Here is a 23,717-nt window from a genome sequence, read left to right as displayed (position 1 = left end):
CTCTATACAAGGAACTGATCAGCAACAGGGTGCTCAGCACAACAGTGCTAAAACATAAAAGTTGAGTGTAAATGAGCATGACACCCATTTGATCTAGAAAAAAGCTCCTATATTGAAGGAAATGTTCATATCATTCATAGTGCAAGGTTACCTTCATTCTTGTGGCAGAGACACAATGCTTTGGAGTAGCAAGCTTGCAGGAGCAATTCTAACAAGCATTTCTTACAAGGCTGTTTTTTAAAAAGGAAGTGAAGTAATCCTTTACAAGCCTAGAAAGTGGTGTCAAAGCAGTGTGTGGGTCTTTACTTGGTTTATGCTCAAATTATTTAGCTTCCCTTGAGTTCCCACTTCAGGCAGTACGCATAAAGGAAACAAAAATGACCTTCAAAAATGGATTTCAAAATCAATCATAAAATGAAATCCTTTGTTTTTCGCTCTTCCAATTGCTGTAGTCTCGAATGCATCATCAAGCATAAGGGAATCATATATATAAACAAGCTGTTTCTTCTCCTCTAGGTAAACAAGTTTGCTACGACAGAGTTGGCTGTTTTACAGATGACCCACCCTGGTCAGGGGTACCAGGGAGACTTCTGCCAGGGTTGCCTGATCCTCCAGAAAAGATGAACATCAGCTTCTCTCTCTACACCAGAGAAACAGGAAATAACTCACAGGTGACATTTATTTTTAACATCAAAAGCTGACTGAACCTAAAAACGTTTGTTAACTTGGCACAAAGTCTGTGTCAGTCACCATAGGCAAACAAGTCAGAACCAGAAGATAGTCTGAAGGTACAGTAATGAATGTACTTTGGGGTAAAGCACAAAAAAATTGTTATGAATGAGCTGTAGGGCACAGCAAGCCCTCTGGTATTTTCCTGAATGAGGATGTAGGTTATGGCAGACTATGTTTTGCATATATTTAAGTCTCTGAGGGAGGCTGAAGCACATAAGACACACTCAGCAGCAGGTTGCTCAGCACTTGTTGTTGATAAAATAAATCAAAATACAGCTTGCACTACTTCCCATTCAACTTTAGCATATCTGTGATCTAGAACACAGCCCTTCCACACCCAAAACTCCCTGAGCTCTCATCACAGCCCCTGTGTTTGTCTGAAAACAATACAGACAGATAACATTCTCAAGGGAAAATAGATAATTAAGCAGCTTGCAGCAATGTGTGAAGATCAGCTTCACCTACTGCCTGCAGCCCTTGCATGAAAATCTTCCAGGCTTTCTGGAGTGGCTAATGGGAAAAACAGGCTCAGCTTAGAAGCAGAGCAGCACATTGGAGCCAAAGGTCAGAAAAAGGACAAGCTGGAGCAGGAATTGTGGAGCTGGGGGGCTGCTCCCCAGGGAAACTCATCCAGCTCAGGCCGAGTCACCCTGGGACAATGTGGCACTTTTAGGTTGCTTCTTGTTCTGCAAAAGAGGTTTCTTCATGTAATTAGCAAAATAGATGGGAGCAGAAGAAACCACATGGGCACAACTTCTTTGAAACCACAGTGGAACTGAGAAAGAAGAGATAAAGGGATACCCCAGTTGCAAACACCACAGACTTTGTCCTTTCAGAGTAGTTCCTTTAGTCCTAAGGGGATGACCTAGCTGACTTTTTAAAGTGTTTGAAAGTATGAATAGATAAACCTTTTTTTTTTTCTTTTTTTTTTAACCTCCAGGTGATCTCTGCGATAAACTCCTCAACCATCCAAAAGTCACATTTTTCCCCACAGAGGAAAACCTCCTTCATCATTCATGGATTTGGCAGCACTGGAAAAACAGGCTGGGTGGTAGAAATGTGCCTGGTATGAGAGAAAATCCTCATCAGCTCTGTTAGCATCCTTTCAGCATTAATGTCCCCCATGCATTTTACACTTCATTAGGTAGTAGAAGATGCAAACCAAGAATTAAATGTCACACAAGCCAAAATGTTCTCATTCAGGAAGACACAGAATACCTCAGCCTCCTTGGTCCTATCTGACATAGTTTTTCTCTAGTTTCCATTCCCAAGCCCTGCAGCTCAGATTAAAGCAATAACTGAGCACAGCTGCCCCTGATCTCTGCAGAAGTGTCTAGATATGGGTTGGACACCAATTCCCTGCTGCTCCCTTTAGCAGCAACTAAACCTTCCTTCAGTCCAAAGGCCCTCCTGACTTGTAAAGCTCAAGTTTCAATCTATAAATACCACTCTGGTTCACCACTACTCGGTTCTTCAACAAAACACCAAGCAACCTAACAACAACAAACCCCAAACAAACAAACACAAGGACACCACCAAACTTTTTGCTTTCTGTTTGATTACAGAGTCCAGTGAAACAATATTTCCAATACAAAATGTGGAAGCTCCCACAAAACCAGCAGTGTGCACCTTGGCTCTGGCAGATGAGCAAGATCTGCTCTAGTTGCTGCTGCTTCTGTGCTGGCAGGGGAAAGGCCAAGTTGGAAAAAGACACCACTGGATACCAAGTCACAAATCTATGAAAATTGTAAATCTAGAATATTAAATTTCCAATTTTTTTTCTGTTGAAAAGAAACAATAATTCTTTCTGGCTCTCTACACTACAAACTTTTGGTCCCCACAGCAGAGAGTCCAGGATGCACTATCATTTCAAGCTTCTGTTTTCTTTTTCATTCACTTTTAGCTGTTTTTCATGGATTCATTTTTGTTACCATTCTTTGTTCTATTCAAACCTTAAGTGAGACTTAGTCACAGGCAGCTGTAACTGCAGACTAACACATGATTCTTCCACTGGAAAAACTACTGATCTCTGCAAGACCAATGTTTCCTTTGCTGAAACAGAACCTTTCTGCTCTCTTCCAAATTTTTTTTCAGTCTGACATGACTTTTTCAGTTTTAAACCCACTTGGTAAATAAGACTATTCTTATACAGTTCAGTTAAACTACCAACATCCCTCGAAGAAAGTCACAGTACTGTACATAGAATCTACTGCACAGTTGAATGGCATTTCAAAAGTATTTCAAATATGTATAGAAATGGTGTATAAAGTAAAATATTTTTAATACAGTTTTCATCACTGATATTTTTGGAAGAATTATTTGTTATATTCTGTCTTGTAAGAAGATGCATGTTTTAGTGTGGTACAGGCTACAGTGAAAAGTCCCATTTAGTAAAGAATGACAAAAATCATTATTATTATGTTCCCTTTTAATACCTATTCTGATTTAAGCTGATCCTCTGATTGGTGTTTTGTTTCTTTAAATACTTTGCTTTTTGTGTTCCCACACCAGCTGCTACTGGAAGTGGAAAACATCAACTGCATTGCTGTGGATTGGAAGGATGGAGCCAAAGGCACCTACGTCAGTGCAGTGAACAACATCCGTGTGCTGGGGGCTGAGGTTGCTTATTTCCTAACGACTCTGCAGGTAAAGGACCCTGCTTTGTCACCTCAGAGGGTGCAGAGGGGTTGGGACATTGCTGCTCAGGGGTTGAACCTTGTCCACTAAGGCCAGGCAGAGCTGTGCAGTTGGGATCCAGCTAATTATGGTAATTATCACCCCTAAGAGGGCTAATCACAGTCGCAAAGGACACAAATTGAGCTGTGACTGGGAAGATTTGCCGATTAATTAGAGACCGGTAGGTGGCAACGTTTCCATATGATGTTAGAGGCAAGCCTGCATTCCATGGAAATGAGGCGAGTTCAGTGCTTTTAAGAGTTTTGCCAGCGTTATATACCCTGGCCAGAAGTGCATTAATACCTCAGCTTAGCACCACCGAAACGAGCAGTAGCTGCTTTATGTGAAAATGCCATATTTGCTGTCTAAAGGCACAACAAACTGTCCAGCTGCCTTCTTCTGGCTCTGACCTTGGGCAAGTCAGTCAGACCCCAAGGCAGTGCTCACATTTGCACACAGAGTGCAGAACTGCTCAGCTGCAAAGTTTGTGCATGAGCATTTCCCACCGATTTCAGAAAAATTCAGAATTACTTGGAGCAGCTGAAAACCAGAATCTGTTCTGGCACTGGACTTGATCCTGGCCAGGAGTTGCTCATCTTAATGAGCTGCAAGAGGTGGTTCAGAGCCCACAAGGCAAAGTGTCAACCTTGCCAGCACCTGAGGATTAAAGAGCTCTTTCCCAGATCTGCTGCGCTGCAATCTACTGTTCCTACCTAGGAAAATCATATCTAGCCTCACACATTTGGCTTTTGGATCATTCTCCTCTGTGTGTAATTAGCAGGTCATTTGAAGATGGGTTCAGTTTCTCATTTGCTATCCTTGTTACTGCACCATTTGCAGTCTAGAGCACCCTTTCTTCCACTACAAAAATGCATAAATGATGCTTGGACTTCTTTTTTTTTCCCTAATCTACAAATTTCTGGAGTTTGGTTGTAGGAAAGGTTAAGCTGCATTGTAAATGGAAGCACTGCAGTAAAATGTATTCAGGGAAATCTGTCATCTAAAAGTAAAGGCAGACAGACCCATTCTCCAGATCTGCTTTAATTTTGGTAGGCACATTACAAAACTTAATGTAAAAAACTCAAGCAATTAGCAGCCTTGCTGGTTTTAATTGGTGCAAAACCCAATGAAATATGTCCCTTCTGTCTCCCTTTCCACCTTCAATTCAAGTGTAATATCTCAGCAGTGCAGGTCTTGTATAATGAGATCTGGCAAAAAGCAGAATGGATTTCACCCCACCTGAGCTTGTCAGTGAAAATCTTATTTATGATATGATCACATATTTGAAACAGACATGGAGAATAGATATGTGATAAAAAGGGGCTACAAAGTAGAATAAAGAAAAAAAAAAATTATGTAAGATTGCATTAGGCATTGATCCAAATGAGAAAGGTGGCTCTTATTTTGTCCCCCATGTTAATGGAATTCAGTAAGCATATTCCAACACTACAACAGAGAATCCTTCATCACTATGCATGTAAAATTCCAGATGGGATCATTCTTCTGTCAATTCTTGGTCTAATTTAAACAGCAATTAACTCAAGGAGCTCACACCCTGTTTGCTATGCAGAAAGTCGGTCTAGCTGTTCCCAGAGGCCCATAATGTCAGACCTTCTCTTTGCTTGTTATTCAAAGCCTGTGTTCTTATCTCCTACCACCACCACTCTAATGGTCAGAAAATGTTCGGGTATTCCCCTTACGAAATCCATTTAATTGGCCACAGTCTGGGAGCACACGCGGCGGGAGAAGCAGGAAGAAGGATCCGAGGCATCAGGAGGATAACAGGTAAGCTGCTCACCGAGATGCACAGCTAACAGCATGTGTTTGAAGGAAAACAACTAGCAACACGCTGGAATTAAATTACTAGCAGTGCTGGGGATACCTGTCGTGAGAGCAGACAAAATTTGTGCTTCTCAGAAATAAGGATAATTATTATATGTTCTTCCTCTGTTTAGGTTAAGTGCTGTTTGGTGGAAGGACAAGCATGGTTAAAATGTTTGCAACATTACCATCATTCACTGGGTTACATCATGCCCCACACAAAGCTAAAGCAATAAGAACTCTTAGTTTTCTCCATTTGTAAATCTTTACAGGACATTAATAAGCTCAGAGATAATGAAATACCTCCTTCCTAGTAGTACAATATGCCATTATATAATCTATTCAAAAGATATTTTACTTGGAATAAGTTTTAAAAAAGGTTCACAAAACCATACTATTTACATATTTTTTACAGCTTGGCTTGGAATTCACATCATTATTTGGCTTGCTTTCTGCAAAACTAGACATCTGATATCATAAGTTGGCAAAGCACATATTAAAAAATGCAACAATTCTCTCCTCTCTCCACCAACAAATCGTTTTTTCCCTAGGTTTAGACCCTGCTGGGCCCTATTTTGAAGGCACTCCTCCTGAGGTGAGACTGGATCCCACAGATGCAGGCTTTGTGGATGTTATTCACAGCAATGCTGCTCACTTTCCTGCTGCAGGTGAGTGTCCCTGTGCCAGCAGGTCCCTGCAGGGATGGCCATGGCACCAAACTCTGACACCTTCCCTGCCTGTCTCAGGGCTTGGGATGTACAACACCACTGGGCACCTGGACTTTTACCCAAACGGAGGAACTGTGATGCCTGGATGTGCTAATTTACTTCCAGAGGTGAATAAAAGTGACTTTGAACCCATCATTGCAGGTAAACTCACAATTCTGACATGTGTTGTACTTTATTTTTGTTCAGTTCTGAAACATGAACGGTGAAAATTGCCATCTGTTTGGGAGAAAACAGGAAAACAAAATGGCTTTTTGCCTGTTTACTCCTAAGTTAAGAAGGAAGTAAGAAACAATAAAGGCTGGGACAGAGCAGTGCTCCACAGAGAATGCTGTGGGGAAAGGAGCTGTCATGTAAGCTTTGCTTCTGTAATTTGAAATCGGATGCTAACCCCAAAAAGGCAGGAAACAGGGAGTCTGCAGGTTCAACAACCCCAGAAAGAGATTTTCCAGGCTAAGATAGGCCAAATCAGCAGCATGACAGCACCACATCTTCTTTCTTACAATTTCTATGAAGAAGATCCATCACTACAAGTCATGAATTAGGTAAAAGCACTGAGTTTTCCCAGTGGACATGCCACACCTTTGAACCTGAGATTTCTCTCTTTTCAGAGATTTTGGGCAGGTTGGCAGAACATTGGTAGGGTCTTCACGCTTTGTTAAGCCCTTAAAACTGTAATGAATGTTGTCTTGCTATGACATCTCACATATACATATATATATATTTTTATATATATGGCTGTCTTACTGTCTTCTTAAAAGCGACTACTACATCACAGCAGACCAATGCATCTCATTTGAAATCTTGGGGTAATGGTACACCATTTTCCAGACAAAACACAAACAAAACAGCAATTTCTCCTGCGACTCGAAACGCTCAAATTCAGACCAAAAAGAAATTTTTACAGACCCATGCTGCTGTTCTGTTCTGTTCTGTTCTGTTCCTCGGCTGTTTCCATGGTGAGGCAAGTGCAACTCTAGTAGAGGATAACAGGAGGTTGTTTCACCCAAGCTCATCAACTTTTCCCCAACAGACACTACACTCATTGGGGGATGTCACCACTCTCGCAGCCACGAGTATTACTTTCACAGTATCCTCTATCCCACTGGATTTCTTGCATTTCCCTGTGAGACATATGAATGCTTCGAGGAGGTAAGTACATCAGCCCAGGAAGGGGTAAAGGAAATATTCCAGGAAATTTGGAATCAGAGTCTTCACCCCAAGCCTTTAGGCAAAGGGAAAATAGGTTACATAGATCCCTCTTACTGATGCCTGGCTGGAAGAAGAAACATTTAGAGCCCCCAGAATCCTTGGCTGCTCTCTAATTTATACTGGGCACTGATTAGAGCACCTAAATACATGTGCTTACAAATGCTGCAGTTTCATTTCCCCCCATTTGCGAGTGCAGGCAAGTCCCCCTCCACTAGGAGGGTAAAATGACTTATATTTTGCCCTAGAATATAACTGAAAAACATTTGAACTAACAACTTTCAGGCTATTGCCCTACACAGGTATCAAACCTGCTCCTTCTGCAGGAGCCATTAGCTAAAACAAGTTTATAAGGTTTTGGTGTTAAGTTATGAAAGTACAACACACTGCCACAGCTTTGCAAGATCAGAACAGCATCCTGAGCCTTAATTTCATCAGGGCTAGCATGAAAAAAATATTTCTCATTAACTGATGCTCTTATTTTCCCTAGGGAGAATGTTTCCCATGTCCAGAGGAGGGATGCCCAATGATGGGGCACTATGCTGACAGATTCCCATTTAAATTGGACAGGGTAGACCAAAAGTATTTTTTAAATACAGCAGCAGATGAGCCTTTTGCTGGTAAGTGGAGAAGGTTTGTTACAGTTGTTCACAAGTTTGAAAAGTGCCTTGTGATTTACAGCCATTCACCTGTGCTCCTTCTATAAACAATTGCTAATAGCTCTGAAAAAGAATACTACATTACTTACCAAAATTCAAGCTCACCAGTGATAATCTGCATTTCTTTTTGCTTTCATTTATGCAGCTTGGAGACAGCAAGTATTTATTAAACTGTCTGGTGTAAGGAAAATAAAGGGAGACATAAACCTGATTTTCTATGACACACAGGGGCACACGAAAGATTATGAAATTGCCAAGTAAGTTAAATTAATAATTTCTCTACAGTATTTAATACTGACATTAATCTACACATTTTCCACATATTTAAGCAGTGTGAACACTAATTCTGCATTGCAAATATTATGCTTAACATCAGATATGAAAGAAGTTATTACATAAGTAAGATCCACGAGGGCAGATGGATGGTTGTAAAAAAGGAAATTACATTTCCATGAGTTCTGTGTTTCTGATCCCTGCAGTGATCCCTGCAAACTCAGCACTCATGGGCTCTGGGGATTACCCCAGTGTCACTCTTGTCATATCAATTTAAAGTGCTCAGTAGTGGTTTCCAATCTCTCCTTGTTCAGAGCCCTGGTCCAGTACCCTGTGATCTTAAAAAAAAGCAAAAATGCAAATTTCTATTGTCAAAAAGGGAAAACCTGAAAATTTGTGGAGAATGGGATTTATTTCAGTAATCTCAGAATTACCGAAACTAATGTTGCTGTTAAACTTAATGTTGCTGTTAAACTAATGTTAAACTTAATGTTGCTGTTTTCATTCTATTTGCAGTGGAGACCTCTCTCAAGATGAAGTTTACACAAAATATCTTGATGTTGAAATCAACCCCAAAAATACTACAAAAATTGAATTTCTCTGGAATAAAGCCATATTCTCTCTGCTCTGGGCTAGATTGGGAGCAGAAACAGTCAATATAATACATGGAGAAGATGGACGAAGGTAAGTATATCCCATTTACAGGTCAGAAGGCAAGTGAAAAAACTCTGGGAGACAAGAATGAAAAATGGTCTTAAATTGGACACGTGGTTTGTAATCAACAACGTGAATTTCAAAAAGGACAAGGAGAAGAATTGCACTTTGGACAGAAAATCAGATGTTTGACTGCACACCAGGGAATAACTGCCTGGAAAATAATGCAGCAGTGAATAATTTGAAATGTACAGTTTTTTCATAGCAAAACAATTACAAACCAAGATAAAAATATTAAACCTCCATTTTTACAGCTGGTCCCCAAAAGAAGGAAATTCACCTTGTTGCTGTTAATATGCAGATGGTAATAATTTGTGCAGAAGGCTTTTAGGAAGGTTTAAGTTGGATTATGGGTTGGACTAACAACCTTCAAGGTGACAGCTGACAGCCTCTCATTTCTCATTGGGTGAAAAGACATAAATCTTGATCCAAGCTTTTTTTTCTTCCCAGATCAACATATTGTGGCCATGGAACTGTGGCATACGGAGTCCCTCAGTTACTCACACCTTGCTAGAGGTCACCAAGGTCTGTACACAGCAGCTGAGTAAACCCTCAGCCTTGTGCATGGAAATGTTGGCACAGAAGGCAATTAAAGGAGTGTAAAAAATAAGTTTGTTGCTCCCTTTGGTTTTTTTTGTTTCTTTGCAAACACACTTGTCAGTGTTTTTCATGTTTGAACCAAGTTTGTTGCCCTTGTTACTGTGGAGCAACTGGAAATCACATGTGCTAAAATCCATTTATAATACTGCACAGTCTCACCTTACCAGCTCCTCAAGGCAAGAACTGAGCCCCACCACACCGAGAGACAGAAAATCTGGGATATTATCAAATGCTCCCAAGGCAATGTCCTCAGGACACCCCTGAGACTCAGAATTTTCCCAAACACCTCCTTTCTGCAGCCTGGGCTGCTGCTCAGAGCTTTCCAGCCCCACGGGAGAGCATTGTCCTCAGGAGACACCCTGGGAAGAGGCAGGAGGTTATTCCTGCAGGTTATTCCTGCAGGTTATTCCTGCAGTTCAGCACAGCCCTTTGCCCCTGCACCTGCTTGGAAAAAGCAGGTAAGGCAAACCTCAAGTGTTCCCCACTTTGGAAGGAACTAAACACTGAATCCCAGCTCCTGGCTGCTGTTTACTTTCAAACACAAACCTTGGCAGTGGCCACTGACAGTTCTGGGGAGAATCTCTGAATAACCAGGCTTTGCAAAACCTGGGACTGACCATTTCCCATTAGAATGAACACTCCTGCTCTGAAAAATGTGGCATGAGTGAGCCTCCTGCAGCTGTAAGACACTGAGGCAGTGGATATTTTTCTAAGCATAAAACTCAAACTCTGAGCTAATGAATAGGAAGAAAGAGTTAATAATTTATTCACTCCCATTTCCCAATGTTTGAAAAATGATGTACAAGCACTTAGATAAACTTCTAAGAAAGAGGGGTAGAAATACCATAGGGATATATTTATGAGTATAAACTTGTGAATGAGATGTTGAAGAAGAAAAATCCCAGCCTTACTGTATCCTTGACTAAACACAAGCCTGTACAAAATTAAAAGCATAATTAAACACAAGTCTGAGGTTCAGCCAGACAGACCTGCAGTTCTGAGTCCTGCAAGTCTCCTGGGGGTTTGACATGTGGCAAGGAAAACAGGAACAATGCTGGGAAGCACTGCACTGTGTCCCAGGAGAGACCTCAGCATCCTGCAGCACCAGAAATCCACTCCTCTCCTCTGCCTGCTTCCTATTCCAGACTATACCTTCTTCAGGATTGCAGAAACATAGCTGTGCCTTAATTTATCTTTTTTTTTTTTTTTTTTTAATCAAAAACCATCCTTCTTCCAAAGCCCCCAGCTGTGAGGCCACAAGGAGCAGAGCAGCTCCTCCAGGCTCAGAGCAACCTGCATGGTGCTGAGGGATCTGCACCCCAGCCTGCCCAAAGGAGGAGAGAGCAGCTGAAATCCAGCTGACCACAGCCTAAGGAATTGTCTATTTGTTCTGACCTGTATTGTTACAGTGTTGAATAAGAGCAGCAGGCCAACTGATAAAATCCTCACTCAAATCTCTTCCAGCAGCTCTTAAATTAAATGGGAAAGACTGCTCTCCCCTCATTTTGAAGGAGTATTAAAGCACTGGGGCATGTACTGCTTCTCCTTTACCACTGATAAAATCACATTTAATTAAAATTAAATTAAAATCCCACTTCAAATACAGACAGGAGGAGCACCAAGCTCTACATCAGCATCAAAGGTGGTATTTTAGTAAGAAAAAAAAAAAATTTCTCCACTGTTTAAAGAATCAACCCATTAGTACAGGTGATAGCAGAGTAGCACCTGAGGTCCATCTGGTCATTCCCAGAGATGGAGATTAGGAACATCAGCTCTGCAAACATAGAAGGCCATAAAGCAAAGCCCAGCTGACGAAGGTCTGAGTGGAGTCAGCTCAGGTCTCATTTCTTCTTGAGTCCACTTACAGCCTTCTCCTGAAGATAAAGAGGTCCAAGAGGCTCCCAGACCTAGTCCTGGGCTTTTGCACAGGCTGTTTTCCACATATTAGTTGATGTTTCTACTGGAAGAATTTAGTGAGCTTTGTAGCATTCCAGCCATGTCCCAATGTCTGGGGGAATTTTTATATTATTTGTGTATATTTCCAGTGTGTTTGCTCTCAGTTCATCACTCAAAACTTTTCTCAAAGCTTGGGTTACATGAGTGGTACAGAAAGGATCCCAAGGGTTACACAACCATTCTTCTATCATCTACTTATTTAAACAAGGAAATTAAAGTTATACCAGGAGAAGGTCAGACTGTTTCACTGTGAAAAGAATAAACCAAGCCCACTTAGAGGTTTCCCAAGGGGGATAAGCCTTCATCAAAAGACCCAGAAAACACAGGAGCATTTCACACCTGAAGTCACTTGATGCAGGGCAAGAAAGGAGACTTAAAAACCATGTGGTTCTCTACTAACTCCCCCAGCAGAGCTTCTACACCCCAACTATATAACACCAAAAATAAAAGCTTGTCACAGCCAAGACACAAAGATCCATATAATTCTCTTTCATGTACCACTCCTGATGAGCTGGGAATGACCAACCCCTGGAACTCCAATCCTATTGTGGGCTCCAGCTCACCGACTCAAGAAATTTATGTCCATGGATTTTGGAGTTATCAGAGAAACAAACCATTAAAGTGGTTTTCCAGATCAGTTATAAACTGTAATCTGAAATAAATATTCCTATCTTTCTAGGAACGTGTCCAAGGATAAAGCAGACTATAAAAAGTTCATGCAAAATTTAAAGGTTAATGCCAGGAGCTTCAAGGCTGCATCGTAAGTAGTTCAGATCTGGGGTTTTTCTTGTACCTCATCAGATTTGTGGCTTCTCAGAGCACAGGAGTGCAAAGGGGAATGGCAGCTCATTTATGTGAATCCTTATGTTAATCCCAAAGTAGCTGCTGTACATCTGATGGGAAGTGTAGCCTCAACAGGATAGAAATCACCCTGGAGTTAAGCTCTGCTTTAGTTTTTTTATGGCCCCCCAATGTCCCGAGGAGCAAGCAAACAAAGCTGACTCATCCTTGTCTGGCACACACAGCAGCCAGGCATTCATCCTGCAGGAACAACAGGCACTGTTCACCTTGAGAAAACTCAGCACCAGAGGGCTGAGTGGGCTGCTTGCTGCTCGAGTAGGTTAGCAAATCCTAGCTGCTTCTTTTTCTGCTGTTGCAGATGCTTGGAATTTGGATTCTCGCCCTGGTTCTGCTCAGTGCAGCAGAAGGTAAGCATGTGGGGTTAGTGTTTGTTTTGCCTTTCTACACTGCTGTGTTTTTCACCTATTTTCTGGGTATTATTCTATACCATGGTGCCTTAAAACTTAATGATGGAGGTTAATAGGATTCACTTTCCCACACAAGGATGGTGAGATGTGTGCATGTCAACTTTCATCTCCACTCTGGGAATTCTACCCCAGGAGTGATCAAGAAAAGCTGATTTTTCTCACCTCAGAACAAAGCAACTGCTCTATTAAATATAGGGAATTATTTCCTGTACTCTTTGTAGTGATGGAAGTGGAGAAAAAGCCAGGGGCAGGGGGTGGAGGCAGTCTGATGAAGGTATAGCTTTGTACTCAGCAGAAGACACTGACTTGTGTAGAATGAGATTTCTCATGTCAGCTGTTCAACACCATCTCAATTTATTGCTGATTATCTGCAATATTTTGGCTTGGTGTTAGGAAAAACTCATCAGCTGTCTCTGCCTTGCACAAAGCACCAGCTTGGGAAGATACCCAAGGAATGGCACAGGAGGAACTCCTCTGAAGACTTTGTTGATGAGAAATAAGGTGGCTTCTCTCCTTGGGGTTAACTGCAGCTTCTCAGGATGTAGGAAAGGGCAACTGCTGGTCTTGGCTTTCTGTAAACCATGGGATTTTCCAGGAACAAAGAGACCCCCAGAGAAACCATGCTATGATTCTTACTGCTCCATTCCTCTGCTCATTCACACATTACTGTTTTGATCTTCACGCTACAGGCAGAGAAGTTTGCTATGACAGGCTTGGGTGCTTCACAGACGATGTGCCCTGGTCTGGGACCACGGAAAGGCCAGTCTATAAATTACCCTGGAAACCAGAGAGTGTTGACACTCGCTTCCTCCTGTACACGAGAGAAAACGCTGATGACTTCCAGGTAACAACTCTTGTGGTTTAAACATTAGTGAATCACATGCAAAAGTGGTAAATAAACACAGACTCCAGCTGTGTTCCTGAAAAGTTCTGAACTTCCACTGTATTCAAAAAACCACCTCTTCCAGGAAACTGAGAATTTTTGGGTCTTTCTTTTTCCAGAAATAAAATGAAAACACATTAAAAGTAAAGTCTTGTCTGCTCTAAGAGAGGTGTCAAATCTTGCTCTGAATAGAGATACAGACCTGAAGCCCTAGCCAGGTGAACCCTTGCAGAAGAGTTCAACATTGCATACCTTTTAAACACCTGCACAGATAACCAGAGTTCAAGTCTTTGCAATTTTGAAAACTTATTTGCAGAAAGCAGATTTAAAGGTTTATTAAGTTATTATCTACACTAATTTGATTTATTATTTTAAATGTAGGAAGTCTCTGCAGTCGACAAGTCAACAATTGAGAACTCAAATTTTAATACAAGCAGGATGACCAGATTTATTGTGCATGGATTTGTAGACAATGGAGAAGAAAACTGGCTGTCAGACATGTGCAAGGTAGGTACCACAGGGACACCCTTAGTTTGCATTTATAAACACATTCTTATAAATGGTCTGGTTTTTCTATTTCTAACCAATTCTTCTCATGGTATTTGTAGTGATAAGAATGGGAAAAGAGGTCACATTTTCAGATTGTATCCAAATTAAATATGTAGATTTACACCTTGAGGAAAGGCATGAAGTAAAATGCATTCAGCTTTTCTCTTTAGAGTGAGTGAGAAGAGGATTTGACTGAATAAGTGCCCTTTTTCTTGGTAAAAACAACACAAATCCTGGAGAAATATACTGGTCAGGACTGGGGTGATTCCAGAAATACCTGCAGACTCATAGCTCCTGAATGCTAGTTCTCCAGCCAAGAGACAATTTCTAGATGGGAAAGGTCTATCAGAAAGCTTTGGGCTGCCCTGTGGGTGCTGCAGGGTGAGCACATGGCCATGACCAAAAGCAATGAAGATGTACAAATGTAGATCCAGAGGAACCTCAAGGGAAGCATTTCCAACAAAGCTTTCGATCTAGGACTTGCTATGAGCACTGAACGTTGCAAAGCACTCTGCTTTATTGATTTCTGTGCTAATTCCACAAATTATTTCTAAGCCCTGTCCCTACACAAAGTGCAATTCCAGTTTGTGGTTTTCTAAGTCTTCCAAAGATGCTTTGTATTGTAGCTGCAGCTCATGAAAGCCTCTAGTCCTACAGCACAGAGCAAAATACCAGCTGATGGCACTTTAGGGACAAGGTTTTTCAACCATTAACACAATTAAATTTTTTTTTCATTATTATGTATTCCTATCTTACTTATGAGAACACTGGAAAAAATGTGAATCTAAAATCAAGGTCTTTCACATTTATTGCATTGCCATTGTCTGCTTCTTTTTGATACTAGATCGAAAGAAAAGAAAAATGAGGAATTATTGGTGGATTTGTTAGTTAATAATTTGTTGAAAGTATCAGAAGCAGATTGATGGTTTTATAATTTTCTGTCTCACATTTTGCACTCTTAAAATAGAGAGCTTTTTCCTGGAACTTCAGAATCAATGAGGTAGCTCACAATTTATTTCAGCTCACAATGTGCTTCAGCTAGTCCCTTAAATCCATTTGATCAATTTTCCAGGATGTAGGGGCATGAGATAAATCCTTAAATTCTTTACGGTAACCAGTGTTTTATCACAATACTCTAATTTATTTATATGTAGAGACAAATTGGTCTCAGTGAATATTTGCAATAACGAGTGGAGCAAAGGGAATTGTGAATACATCAATCCTCCTATGTGTATCTGTTACTTGCTTTCCTTCCCATTAAGCAATAATTCTATATGCATATTGATTTTCACCTCTTCTAGCACAGTCACAGACTTTATTGCCTTTTTTGTCCTTTGCCAGCTGTTGCAGCCAGTTAAGCTGCTAAAGCAAAATACTTTTAGCCAAACAATCCAGCTCAGTGGAGAACAGTACAGATTCTGATTCTGTGGCAAAGTCTCTGCCTGCATATACATATTTCCAGATAAAACCATAAATCTGAAACAAATATTCAGGGACACCAGCAGTTTATACGTCCTCTTATAAAAATGCATTCTCTTTCTCACAAATCTCCATCAGAAAACAACTCTTGACTTTTATCATCAAAAATATGACTCCTAATTGAGTTTGAATTAGAGTAGTACTTTTAAATCACTGAAGTGAATCAGTGCATAGGCAGAGCTCTTATTTAATGTTACACACCAAACTTGATTGAAAATAAAAATTGAAAGTGTTGATATTGTTTTCCCTTCTGTAAAAAATACTGCTCTAGGTGTTTGAAATAATTACTCCATTCCATGCCACCCATTCTCATACAAGTTCCCACAACATTTGGGATTTGAATCAATTCAGCATGAACAATTCCATATTGTATTTACCATGGTTTTTACTTTTGTTTTCCCAAACAGAGGATGCTTACTGTGGAAGATGTGAACTGCATCTGTGTGAGCTGGAGGAGAGGAGCAATGTGTCAGTACACCCAAGCATCCAACAATGTCCGTGTTGTGGGAGCTGAAATTGCTTATTTTGTAAATGTTCTCATGGTAAGAGTCTGCTGTTTCTAAAGCTGTAGTTATAGTACTGATTTGAAAGGAATACAGCTCTGGAACTCTCACAAATGTGGATATAACCAGCAGAAAATATTGTCCTCTACTCCACAATCAGTTGTGCTGAAAAGAAACTTTTTTTAAAAGGAGAGGACTGTGTGACAATGGCAGGGCCTGCCAGCTTAGGGATAGGAAATTCTACAAGACGTTCTCTTAGTACAGCCAAAGAGCTCCTCTGTAGATGTTAACAAATGCAGTGTAAAATTTTAAATATGCAGAGATAATGGATATGGCAAACTGCTTTCTCATGGAGGCAGAACCTACCAAAACCTAGCAAAGGGCTCCCAAGAACACCAGAAAACCAGCTGGCAGCACTGGCTGGGGACAAGCAGGAGCCACCAGGGAAAGCCATGGTGGACAGGACAGTGCCCAAAGCTACAGGAGGTGCCACATGACCCCTTTTGTAGCCAAGTGAAGCTTGGTTTGAAGCCTTCTTTTAATCTAATTGCTTTCAACACACATTTTCCATAAAAGAGCTATAAGTAACTAAAACCAGAGAGTGTGCTGGGTCTTTGAGTGCTCTGACCCATCTCTCACTCTCCACATCTGCATTGCAGCTATTGAATTAGTGTGCAAGAAGGCTGAAAACATCTCTCCTCTCCTGCCCTCCTCCAGCTGTGCATGATGCTTAGCCTGCCAGGTGTAGCTAAAAGTTCCTGCCAGGACAACTCTTGCAAGCCATCAAGCATCCTGTGAATCTTGAGGAAGGATACAGAGCCCCTCAGGACTCTTCAGAGCTGTCTGGAGCTGTAACAACCTCCAAATGAGGGCAGCACCTGAATAAGGAGGTTTGGAAAATCTGTGTTGGACAGAAGTGGCAAACAGACTCTGAAACCCTATAGGAGCTCCTGAGTCAGCAGGGAAACTAAAAGTAGCTTTTCACCCCTAAGCCTGCCCTGTTGGTGATGCAAGCAGACCCAGCAGTGTTTCTCTGTTGCTGTTTCCTAGGATGAGTATGGATACTCCCCAGCTGACGTGCACATCATCGGGCACAGCCTGGGAGCTCATGCTGCGGGCGAGGCTGGCCGGAGGCGCCCGGGCATCGGCCGCATCACTGGTCAGTCACTGCTGCCGCAGCCTGCTAGAGCCACCTAACACAACCCTGCTGCCCACTGGCCCTTGGGATTGCATCTGTGGGCTGCAGGGTAGTCAGGGGAATTGGAATATTACAGAGCTCAGCCCCTTCTCACTGTGCCCCAAGGAGGAGAGCCCTGGTCAGTGTGGCAAAAGTGTGAGGTTTATTCTGCTTGCACACATTACACAGCAAAGGGATTTTTTTTAACATATTCAGCACTTGCAGAGGTTAAAGCTGTGGGTTTGATCTCCTTATTCATCACACAGGCAATGCATAAGGGCATTGTGCATTAAGCAGAATGGCCTTTCATGCATAAAAGGCAATTTTGGGTATTGTTAACAAAACCCTCTTCAGTTGTTACTTTTCCTCAGGGATTTCAGGCTAGGTGAAACTTGGACTAATAGTCTACAAAATTCAGTTTAAAAGCAAACCCAAAATGTGCTGCCCAGGGACAAGAAGAAATGCAAATATAAGGTAGCAATAATTGTGCAATTTGCAAGACTTTACAAGCACCTGAAATTGCTGCAGCAATTTGGGAAGCAAATTGATTCCATTTTCTGTTAGGTTCAAAAGCAAAGCTTTTTGCTTCAAAACCAGATGTTTTTTCCCCAAAATCTGACTGCAGCCAGAAGTAGACAGGCAGGTTTCAACACCTCCAAGCAGGTGGGGTGATATCAGCAGAAATTTCCCTTTGAGTACTCTCAAAAAATGGACTCTAGAAACCACACACAGGGATCACACTTGGGATGCAGATACAGTAACCCCAGTTTGGGTAATGTTATTAAAGAGAAGTTCAATTAAAAAAAAAATTATTTCCAAGTGTTGGGATTCAATATTGCTGTAAGTATGTAAAGCAGTAAAATTTAATAGGCTTCAGGTAAAAGGTGACTTCCTGGGAGAAAAGCCACTTCTAAGAGAGAGTACACATCCTCATTTTATTAATGCCTGTCTTATTTAAAGAACCCTAGGCAACTATATGTGTGATATTCATTATGTATAATCAAGCAGTGCTATGTGAAATGATTCTACATCTTTTTATCCATACATAACATGACTTTTTCTCTCAGGACTGGACCCTGCACAACCTTACTTCCAAGGCACTCCACCTGAAGTCAGGCTGGATAAATCTGACGCAGACTTTGTTGATGTTATCCACACAGACTCAGCGCCCACAATCCCCAACTTAGGTGAGTATGCAGCTCTACTGTTCTGATACAAATTATTTGTGCCCTGTGACACTTAAGTTTTCTGACTTCTCCCTGAGAATCTTGTGCTGTGTCACAGACACAGAAATACAAATACACCACTTCAGTCACTAACAGTTCTTACCCTAAAACACCATGCACAGACAAACTTGAAGCCAGAAGTTCCAGGTAGGAGACAATATTAATTTAAAACATGCTTACCCCTGTTTTAAATGCTTCAGGCTTTGGCATAAGCCCAGCCATAGGACACATTGACTTTTATCCAAATGGAGGAGAGCAGATGCCTGGCTGTGGGAAGAACCCTGTGTCACAGATTGTGGATCTCGATGGCATCTGGGAAGGTGAGTGAGTTGATTGCATTACAAATTAATGGGAAGGTTACCCCTCACAGTGTAGCCACTTATCTTTCCTTAATTCAGGTGTTTTCCATTAGTTTTTGTGTATCCACCAGCAGTGGCAGCTGCAGAATGCAGTGAAACTGTTCATGTGCTCAAACCACACAACTTTTCCAGAGCTTATTAAAAAACAAACAAGGCAAAGGGTTTGCCTCTGGAAAATGTGTTTCCTCTAAAGGATCTAATAGCAGAAACAAAAGTCACTGGAGCTGTGCCAAAAATTCAGAAGTGTCTGTAAGAACATATTGCACTTAGTGTGCAGTTGCCCAGCAGCAGCACTGGTGGAATTGGGCAAAGATGTTCACAGTTCTCCTGTGAGAGCATCTTCAGCTGAAATTCTTCTGAGATACAGCAATTAATTCAATTCCTTGTTAAGGTACCGATTACAATCTGAGTTGCACTGAAGTGATGTCATTGTGTCTATTTTTAGGCAGCTAAAAAAAGATTGGCACAGTTGCTCAAATACACAGTTCTTTGTTGCTTTACGTGGTTCTAATAAAATCTCTAAGTATCGGAGAACCCTTGTTTGTCTTTCTAAAATTAAATTGCACACAAGATTGAAAAAAAAAAATACAGAAAAAATCCAATAATTTCTGCTGCAGAGATTTTTCAGAACATTATCTGAGCTCTTTCTTACACTACTGCAAATACCTCAAACTCTGGGAATCCATTAACTGATTTGTGAAAAATAGCCTTTTACTCCAGGCTTTATTCAGTGCAGCTGGAGGCATTACTTCTTCATTCTCCCCCCTCCCTTTTTTTTTTGATAGAGAAAACTTGTTATCAATAATGGGGAATTAAAGCACAAAGAAATAACTGCGTTGTGTAGTCTACTTTTTAACCTAAAGCCAGGAAAATAAAGGTAACACAAAGGAAAATAATATATTCATTATTTTAATTTTAAGAGTCTCCCTTTCATAAGCACCCCCCAAATAATAATAATTTTGTTTTGAAGTCCTCAGCTGGAGCAAATCAGCACTGCCCTAGGAAGTTCACTGTTAAAGACTTTTCATTTGGTTTTCCTTTGTTATGGTAATGAAACTGTTGCCTACAAAAGACCTGCTTCAGGCAGCTCTCGTTTCTATTGTTCAACTCGGTCAGATTGCTTGAATAAGTGTTTTTTGAGGGGCAGGGGCTGGGCTGAGCTGCACAGCCAGTCTCCACACAGCATTTCGAGTTTGCATTTTCTACCTGTTGAGGCAGTGACATTCCTTAGGGCATCAGCTCATCAGAAGTTAAGGTTCCAACTTCATGTTTGATCCTCCAAGAACTGTGAGAAGGCTTTTGAGGAGGAATGATGCATCCCAGTGCCATGGCTAGGGCTGTGCTGGTTTCTTTTTTCCAATGGTAACAGAAATATGAACTAACCTGAGGACATCTTTTCACAGGAACTCGGGACTTCGTGGCTTGCAACCACTTGAGGAGTTACAAGTACTACTCGGACAGTATTATCTACCCTGATGGATTTTTAGGCTATCCTTGTGCTTCATATGATTTCTTTCAAGCAGTAAGTATTTCCCAGAGCCTCGGGATGGACCATATAGAAGATTCTGGCTCTTGTTTATACATCTGAAATTCAGTTTATTCGTGCTAGCTTGCACCCTGTGTGCAAGAGGAGCATCAGACATCCTAAAGTGCTGCAGCACTGCACCAAGAAGTAAAATTATACATGATAACCTGCTGGGGTCAGGCTGTGATCAAAGCACTTTGGTGACTGAAAATGGCCCCAGGGACAAAGCAGTGGTTTATGGACCAAGGTCAGGAAGCTCTTCCTTGTCCCAGACTGGGAGACAGGGAACTGCAGCCCAGGAGTTACCTAATTTATAGCATCTTTCCCAAGTCATAGAAAGAGTTACTTGGAATTTCTTGCTGTGGTGCAGAGCCAGTGTGGTGGGTATATTAAAATGAAATCCTTTGACTAATTTTTTTTCCTTTTCCTTGGCTGGCTGGATTATGTTATTAATAGATATATTTGTTTTCACTAGGGAAACTGTTTCCCATGCCCAGCAGAGGGATGCCCAAATATGGGTCACTATGCCGACAAATTCAAGGACAAAATTAAAACTGATTTCATGAAGCTTTACCTGAATACTGGAGAGGCCAAGGATTTTCCTCGTGAGTTTTGAATGTTTCCATTGCTACATATTCCTTGTAAAAAAAATTTTATTTTCCTGTTTGCCAATTAACTGTAGCAGATGAACACATCACAGTGCAAAGTCTCTTCAGTTCTTTATATTTTTTAGCTATTTTGCTTCACCACTAATGCCAGTTTGGGGCCCTACAGTATGGGAAAGTTGGTGACAAATTATAGAGTCTATTGGAGTTCACTGAGACGTTCAGTGGATTTTAAGGTGCAAGGAGAAGGGAGGAGAGACAATGCACAGCAGTTGCAGCAAGGGAATTTCTTACTCAATAGCATGAAAATTGCAGTCACAATGGCAGTGGTTAAATGCAGGAAGAGGGTCCAGGGAAGATGGGAAATCTCAATCTTTGGAGCTGCCAAAAACTCCATTTGACAAAGGCCAAGAACAAGCTGATCACAGCTGGCCTGGTTTCATAAATGGGTGGACCAGACAACCTCAGTTAAAAGAAAGTTCCCACCCACAAAAATTATTTTCCTTGAGCTTCAGATTTTGTTCATGCTGCTTAGATTCTGTAAGTATCCATATTTATTCCTGACACCCCCTTATTTCCAACTTCACTGTGTATGAAACCTTCATGGTCAAAATGCTGAGATTTGTATCATATTTACCACAATATAGACTATTTTCCTCTTTTTTTCTCTCCCAGAAAGTAACACAAATGTCTACCACGTCTCATGTTGATGTCATTAGGACATAATGATAGATTTAACTCACTAGTGTTTTGTATCTTCTGCTCTCAACTGCACTGTACAGACAAGAAAACAAAAACCACAATCCACTACTAGCATTTGATATATTAGAGGTGTTTATCCCTGGGTGCAATCTAACTCACTGTATTTCTTCTGTGTAGTTTGGAGGTACAAAGTGACTGTGACCCTTGCTGGAAAGAGTAAAGTAAGAGGATATGTAAATGTTGCCCTTTATGGCAGTGATGGGAACACAAGGCAGTACCAGATCACCAAGTAAGTTAAAAATTCATCAGACAAGAAACTTTTCTTCTAGAACTCTTAATTCATATTTTTAATTAATAATTCTGTTTAAATTGATCTTATAAAGAGAGACACAAAGAGGCAGCAGTATTGCTGCCTCTGAAAAACAGTGATATGGGATGAACTACATCAGAAATCTGTCAATACTGTTGTTGCCATATAATAAAATAAACACTGTCTTCCTGCTAAATGTCTACCCTCTTGCCACCACAGCAGAGCCTTTGAGATGACTGAAATTCTGCCATGCCTCACATCCTTAAAATGCTGTTTTTCACAGGGGAACCCTCAAACCAGACAACACCTACACAGCCTATATTGATGCAGAAGTTAATGTAGGAAAAGTAACTAAGGTTAAATTTCTTTGGAACAACAACTGGATAAACCCAACTCTTCCTAAACTGGGAGCTGCAACTATCACAGTGGAAGTTGGACAGGATAGAACAGAGTAAGTATATCCATTGTGAAAATCTTGAAAGTTACTTGAGAAAACAGGTGACAAAATTATAAGTGGGGTGAAAGCCTTTTCACAAGAAAAGCTATTCAAAGCATTAAAAGGAAGATTCTCAAGGAAACCTTTTCTTTCCATCCTTTCAAGACACTGTTCATCCACAGTTCAGTTTCCTACCACTTCAACCCTTTGCCTTAAATAATCTCAAAGAAAAACTTAAAGTCTTTCCAGGCTTTAGAAGAGCAAACTTTCTGTACAACCCTTTGGGTGAGCAAAATTAATTCTGGCTTGGACTGTCAGCATCATTCTTGCCAAGCTCCCCCTGTCCTGTTTGTGGCTCTGGTTTGCTGTCAGCTGGAAGCAGCAGAAATACTCCATTGGTGATCCCTGGGGTCAGGATTGACAAAAGGATGGTGAAAATGATCCTGTGCTTCCAGTGAGGGAGACTAACACTTGGAGCCTGCACTGAAATTCTGCATATAAACATGAGGGAAAGAGGCTAAAATGGATTTCTCCAGACTTTGTGAAATGTGGCTTAGATGTTCTGATTATAGAAGCAAGATTTCCTGATCCAGTTTTACTAATTTTCCTGAACTGCTAGACATGAATTCCCTCATTTTCTTGATCAGTTGTTTTATTTTGTCCACACTGAGATTTGTTATGTAGAACAGGAGGTACAGGGTAAGTTTTAGACCTATTTACAAAGGCACTGTTAAAATTCCATCACTTAAAAGATGACATGGGAGGGGAAAAAGTTTCAAGCAAAGTGAAATTATTACAGCCCAGCACCACTTTAATTTACCTTAAAGCAGAGATCCTAAGTCTGGTTGTAGTTTCTATCACCAAAGCACATTGCTGACAAGGTGTATTCCTGTAGATAGGAACTCACACTTCTACTCACTTGTGGCCCTTTGCACAAGTAGTTGTGGCCATTTACACAGTGATGGTAGCAAAAACTCTGGGGAAAAAAAACAAAACTGTAAAATTAAAGTAAGGCAGGCAATGGAGCAGAATGAGTACAGCCCATCAATGCTTTCCCCAGCAGCAATATTTCAAATTTAGAAGCTCAAAGTTCGTTCTGCTCAGTTGTGTCAAGTGACAAATCAGGTTGAGTTAACATCAAAATAAATCCACTGGTATAATTTCAGCAGCTGCTGACAGCTCAAGGTGCTTGCATTTGTTTTCTCCTCAGGTATCGTTTCTGTGGCTCTGGGACAGTGAGGGAGGATGTTCTGCAGACTCTGACTGCCTGCTAACAGCACATTTGGATGCCCAAAACCTTGCTCCTAATAAAAGCTACTCACACACAAAA

The 23,717-nt window shown here is 41.0% G+C and overlaps 2 protein-coding genes across 5 annotated transcripts in view; both read left to right on the top strand.

Moving 5' to 3' along the window:
* Window positions 1-9,419, top strand: part of LOC146435129 (pancreatic lipase-related protein 2-like) — a 14,778-nt gene extending 5,359 nt beyond the window's left edge. For 2 of the 3 annotated variants that reach the window (XM_085064748.1, XM_085064746.1), the window contains 11 exons: window positions 517-671; window positions 1,673-1,798; window positions 3,244-3,378; window positions 5,085-5,193; window positions 5,781-5,897; window positions 5,976-6,098; window positions 6,988-7,106; window positions 7,654-7,783; window positions 7,968-8,079; window positions 8,612-8,779; window positions 9,260-9,419. In XM_085064748.1, coding sequence (XP_084920874.1) covers window positions 517-671; window positions 1,673-1,798; window positions 3,244-3,378; window positions 5,085-5,193; window positions 5,781-5,897; window positions 5,976-6,098; window positions 6,988-7,106; window positions 7,654-7,783; window positions 7,968-8,079; window positions 8,612-8,779; window positions 9,260-9,323 — 1,358 coding nt within the window. In that variant the 3' untranslated portion in view covers window positions 9,324-9,419. The remainder of the gene's footprint in view (window positions 1-516; window positions 672-1,672; window positions 1,799-3,243; window positions 3,379-5,084; window positions 5,194-5,780; window positions 5,898-5,975; window positions 6,099-6,987; window positions 7,107-7,653; window positions 7,784-7,967; window positions 8,080-8,611; window positions 8,780-9,259) is intronic. The other variant, XM_085064749.1, reaches the window with a different exon arrangement.
* LOC146435128 (inactive pancreatic lipase-related protein 1-like) lies at window positions 9,260-23,717 on the top strand. 2 transcript variants are annotated; one of them, XM_085064751.1, is made up of 13 exons: window positions 9,260-9,334; window positions 12,525-12,573; window positions 13,323-13,477; window positions 13,898-14,023; window positions 15,952-16,086; window positions 17,098-17,206; window positions 18,292-18,411; window positions 18,651-18,770; window positions 20,213-20,331; window positions 20,810-20,939; window positions 21,819-21,930; window positions 22,235-22,402; window positions 23,598-23,717. In XM_085064751.1, the coding sequence occupies exons 2-13, from the start codon at window positions 12,525-12,527 to the stop codon at window positions 23,659-23,661; spliced, it is 1,407 nt and encodes a 468-aa protein (XP_084920877.1). In that variant the 5' UTR covers window positions 9,260-9,334; the 3' UTR covers window positions 23,662-23,717. The 2 variants fall into 2 exon arrangements, with proteins under 2 accessions (XP_084920877.1, XP_084920876.1); XM_085064750.1 differs by lacking the exon at window positions 9,260-9,334 and adding an exon at window positions 11,942-12,125.

The sequence above is a fragment of the Lichenostomus cassidix genome, chromosome 6, assembly GCF_008360975.1.
Source record: "Lichenostomus cassidix isolate B80296 chromosome 6, HeHo_3.0, whole genome shotgun sequence".
Lineage (NCBI taxonomy): Eukaryota > Metazoa > Chordata > Aves > Passeriformes > Meliphagidae > Lichenostomus > Lichenostomus cassidix.
Note: the sequence above shows the minus strand (reverse complement) of the source record. Positions and strands in the feature narration are given on the sequence as shown.

Excerpts from the sequence above, each read along its gene's own strand:
- LOC146435128 (XM_085064751.1), top strand. The coding sequence starts at position 12,525 with ATGCTTGGAATTTGGATTCTCGCCCTGGTTCTGCTCAGTGCAGCAGAA. Across the intron at positions 13,478-13,897 it reads AAAACGCTGATGACTTCCAG|GAAGTCTCTGCAGTCGACAA; the intron begins GTAACAACTCTT and ends TTTTAAATGTAG. Across the intron at positions 21,931-22,234 it reads AGGCAGTACCAGATCACCAA|GGGAACCCTCAAACCAGACA; the intron begins GTAAGTTAAAAA and ends TGTTTTTCACAG.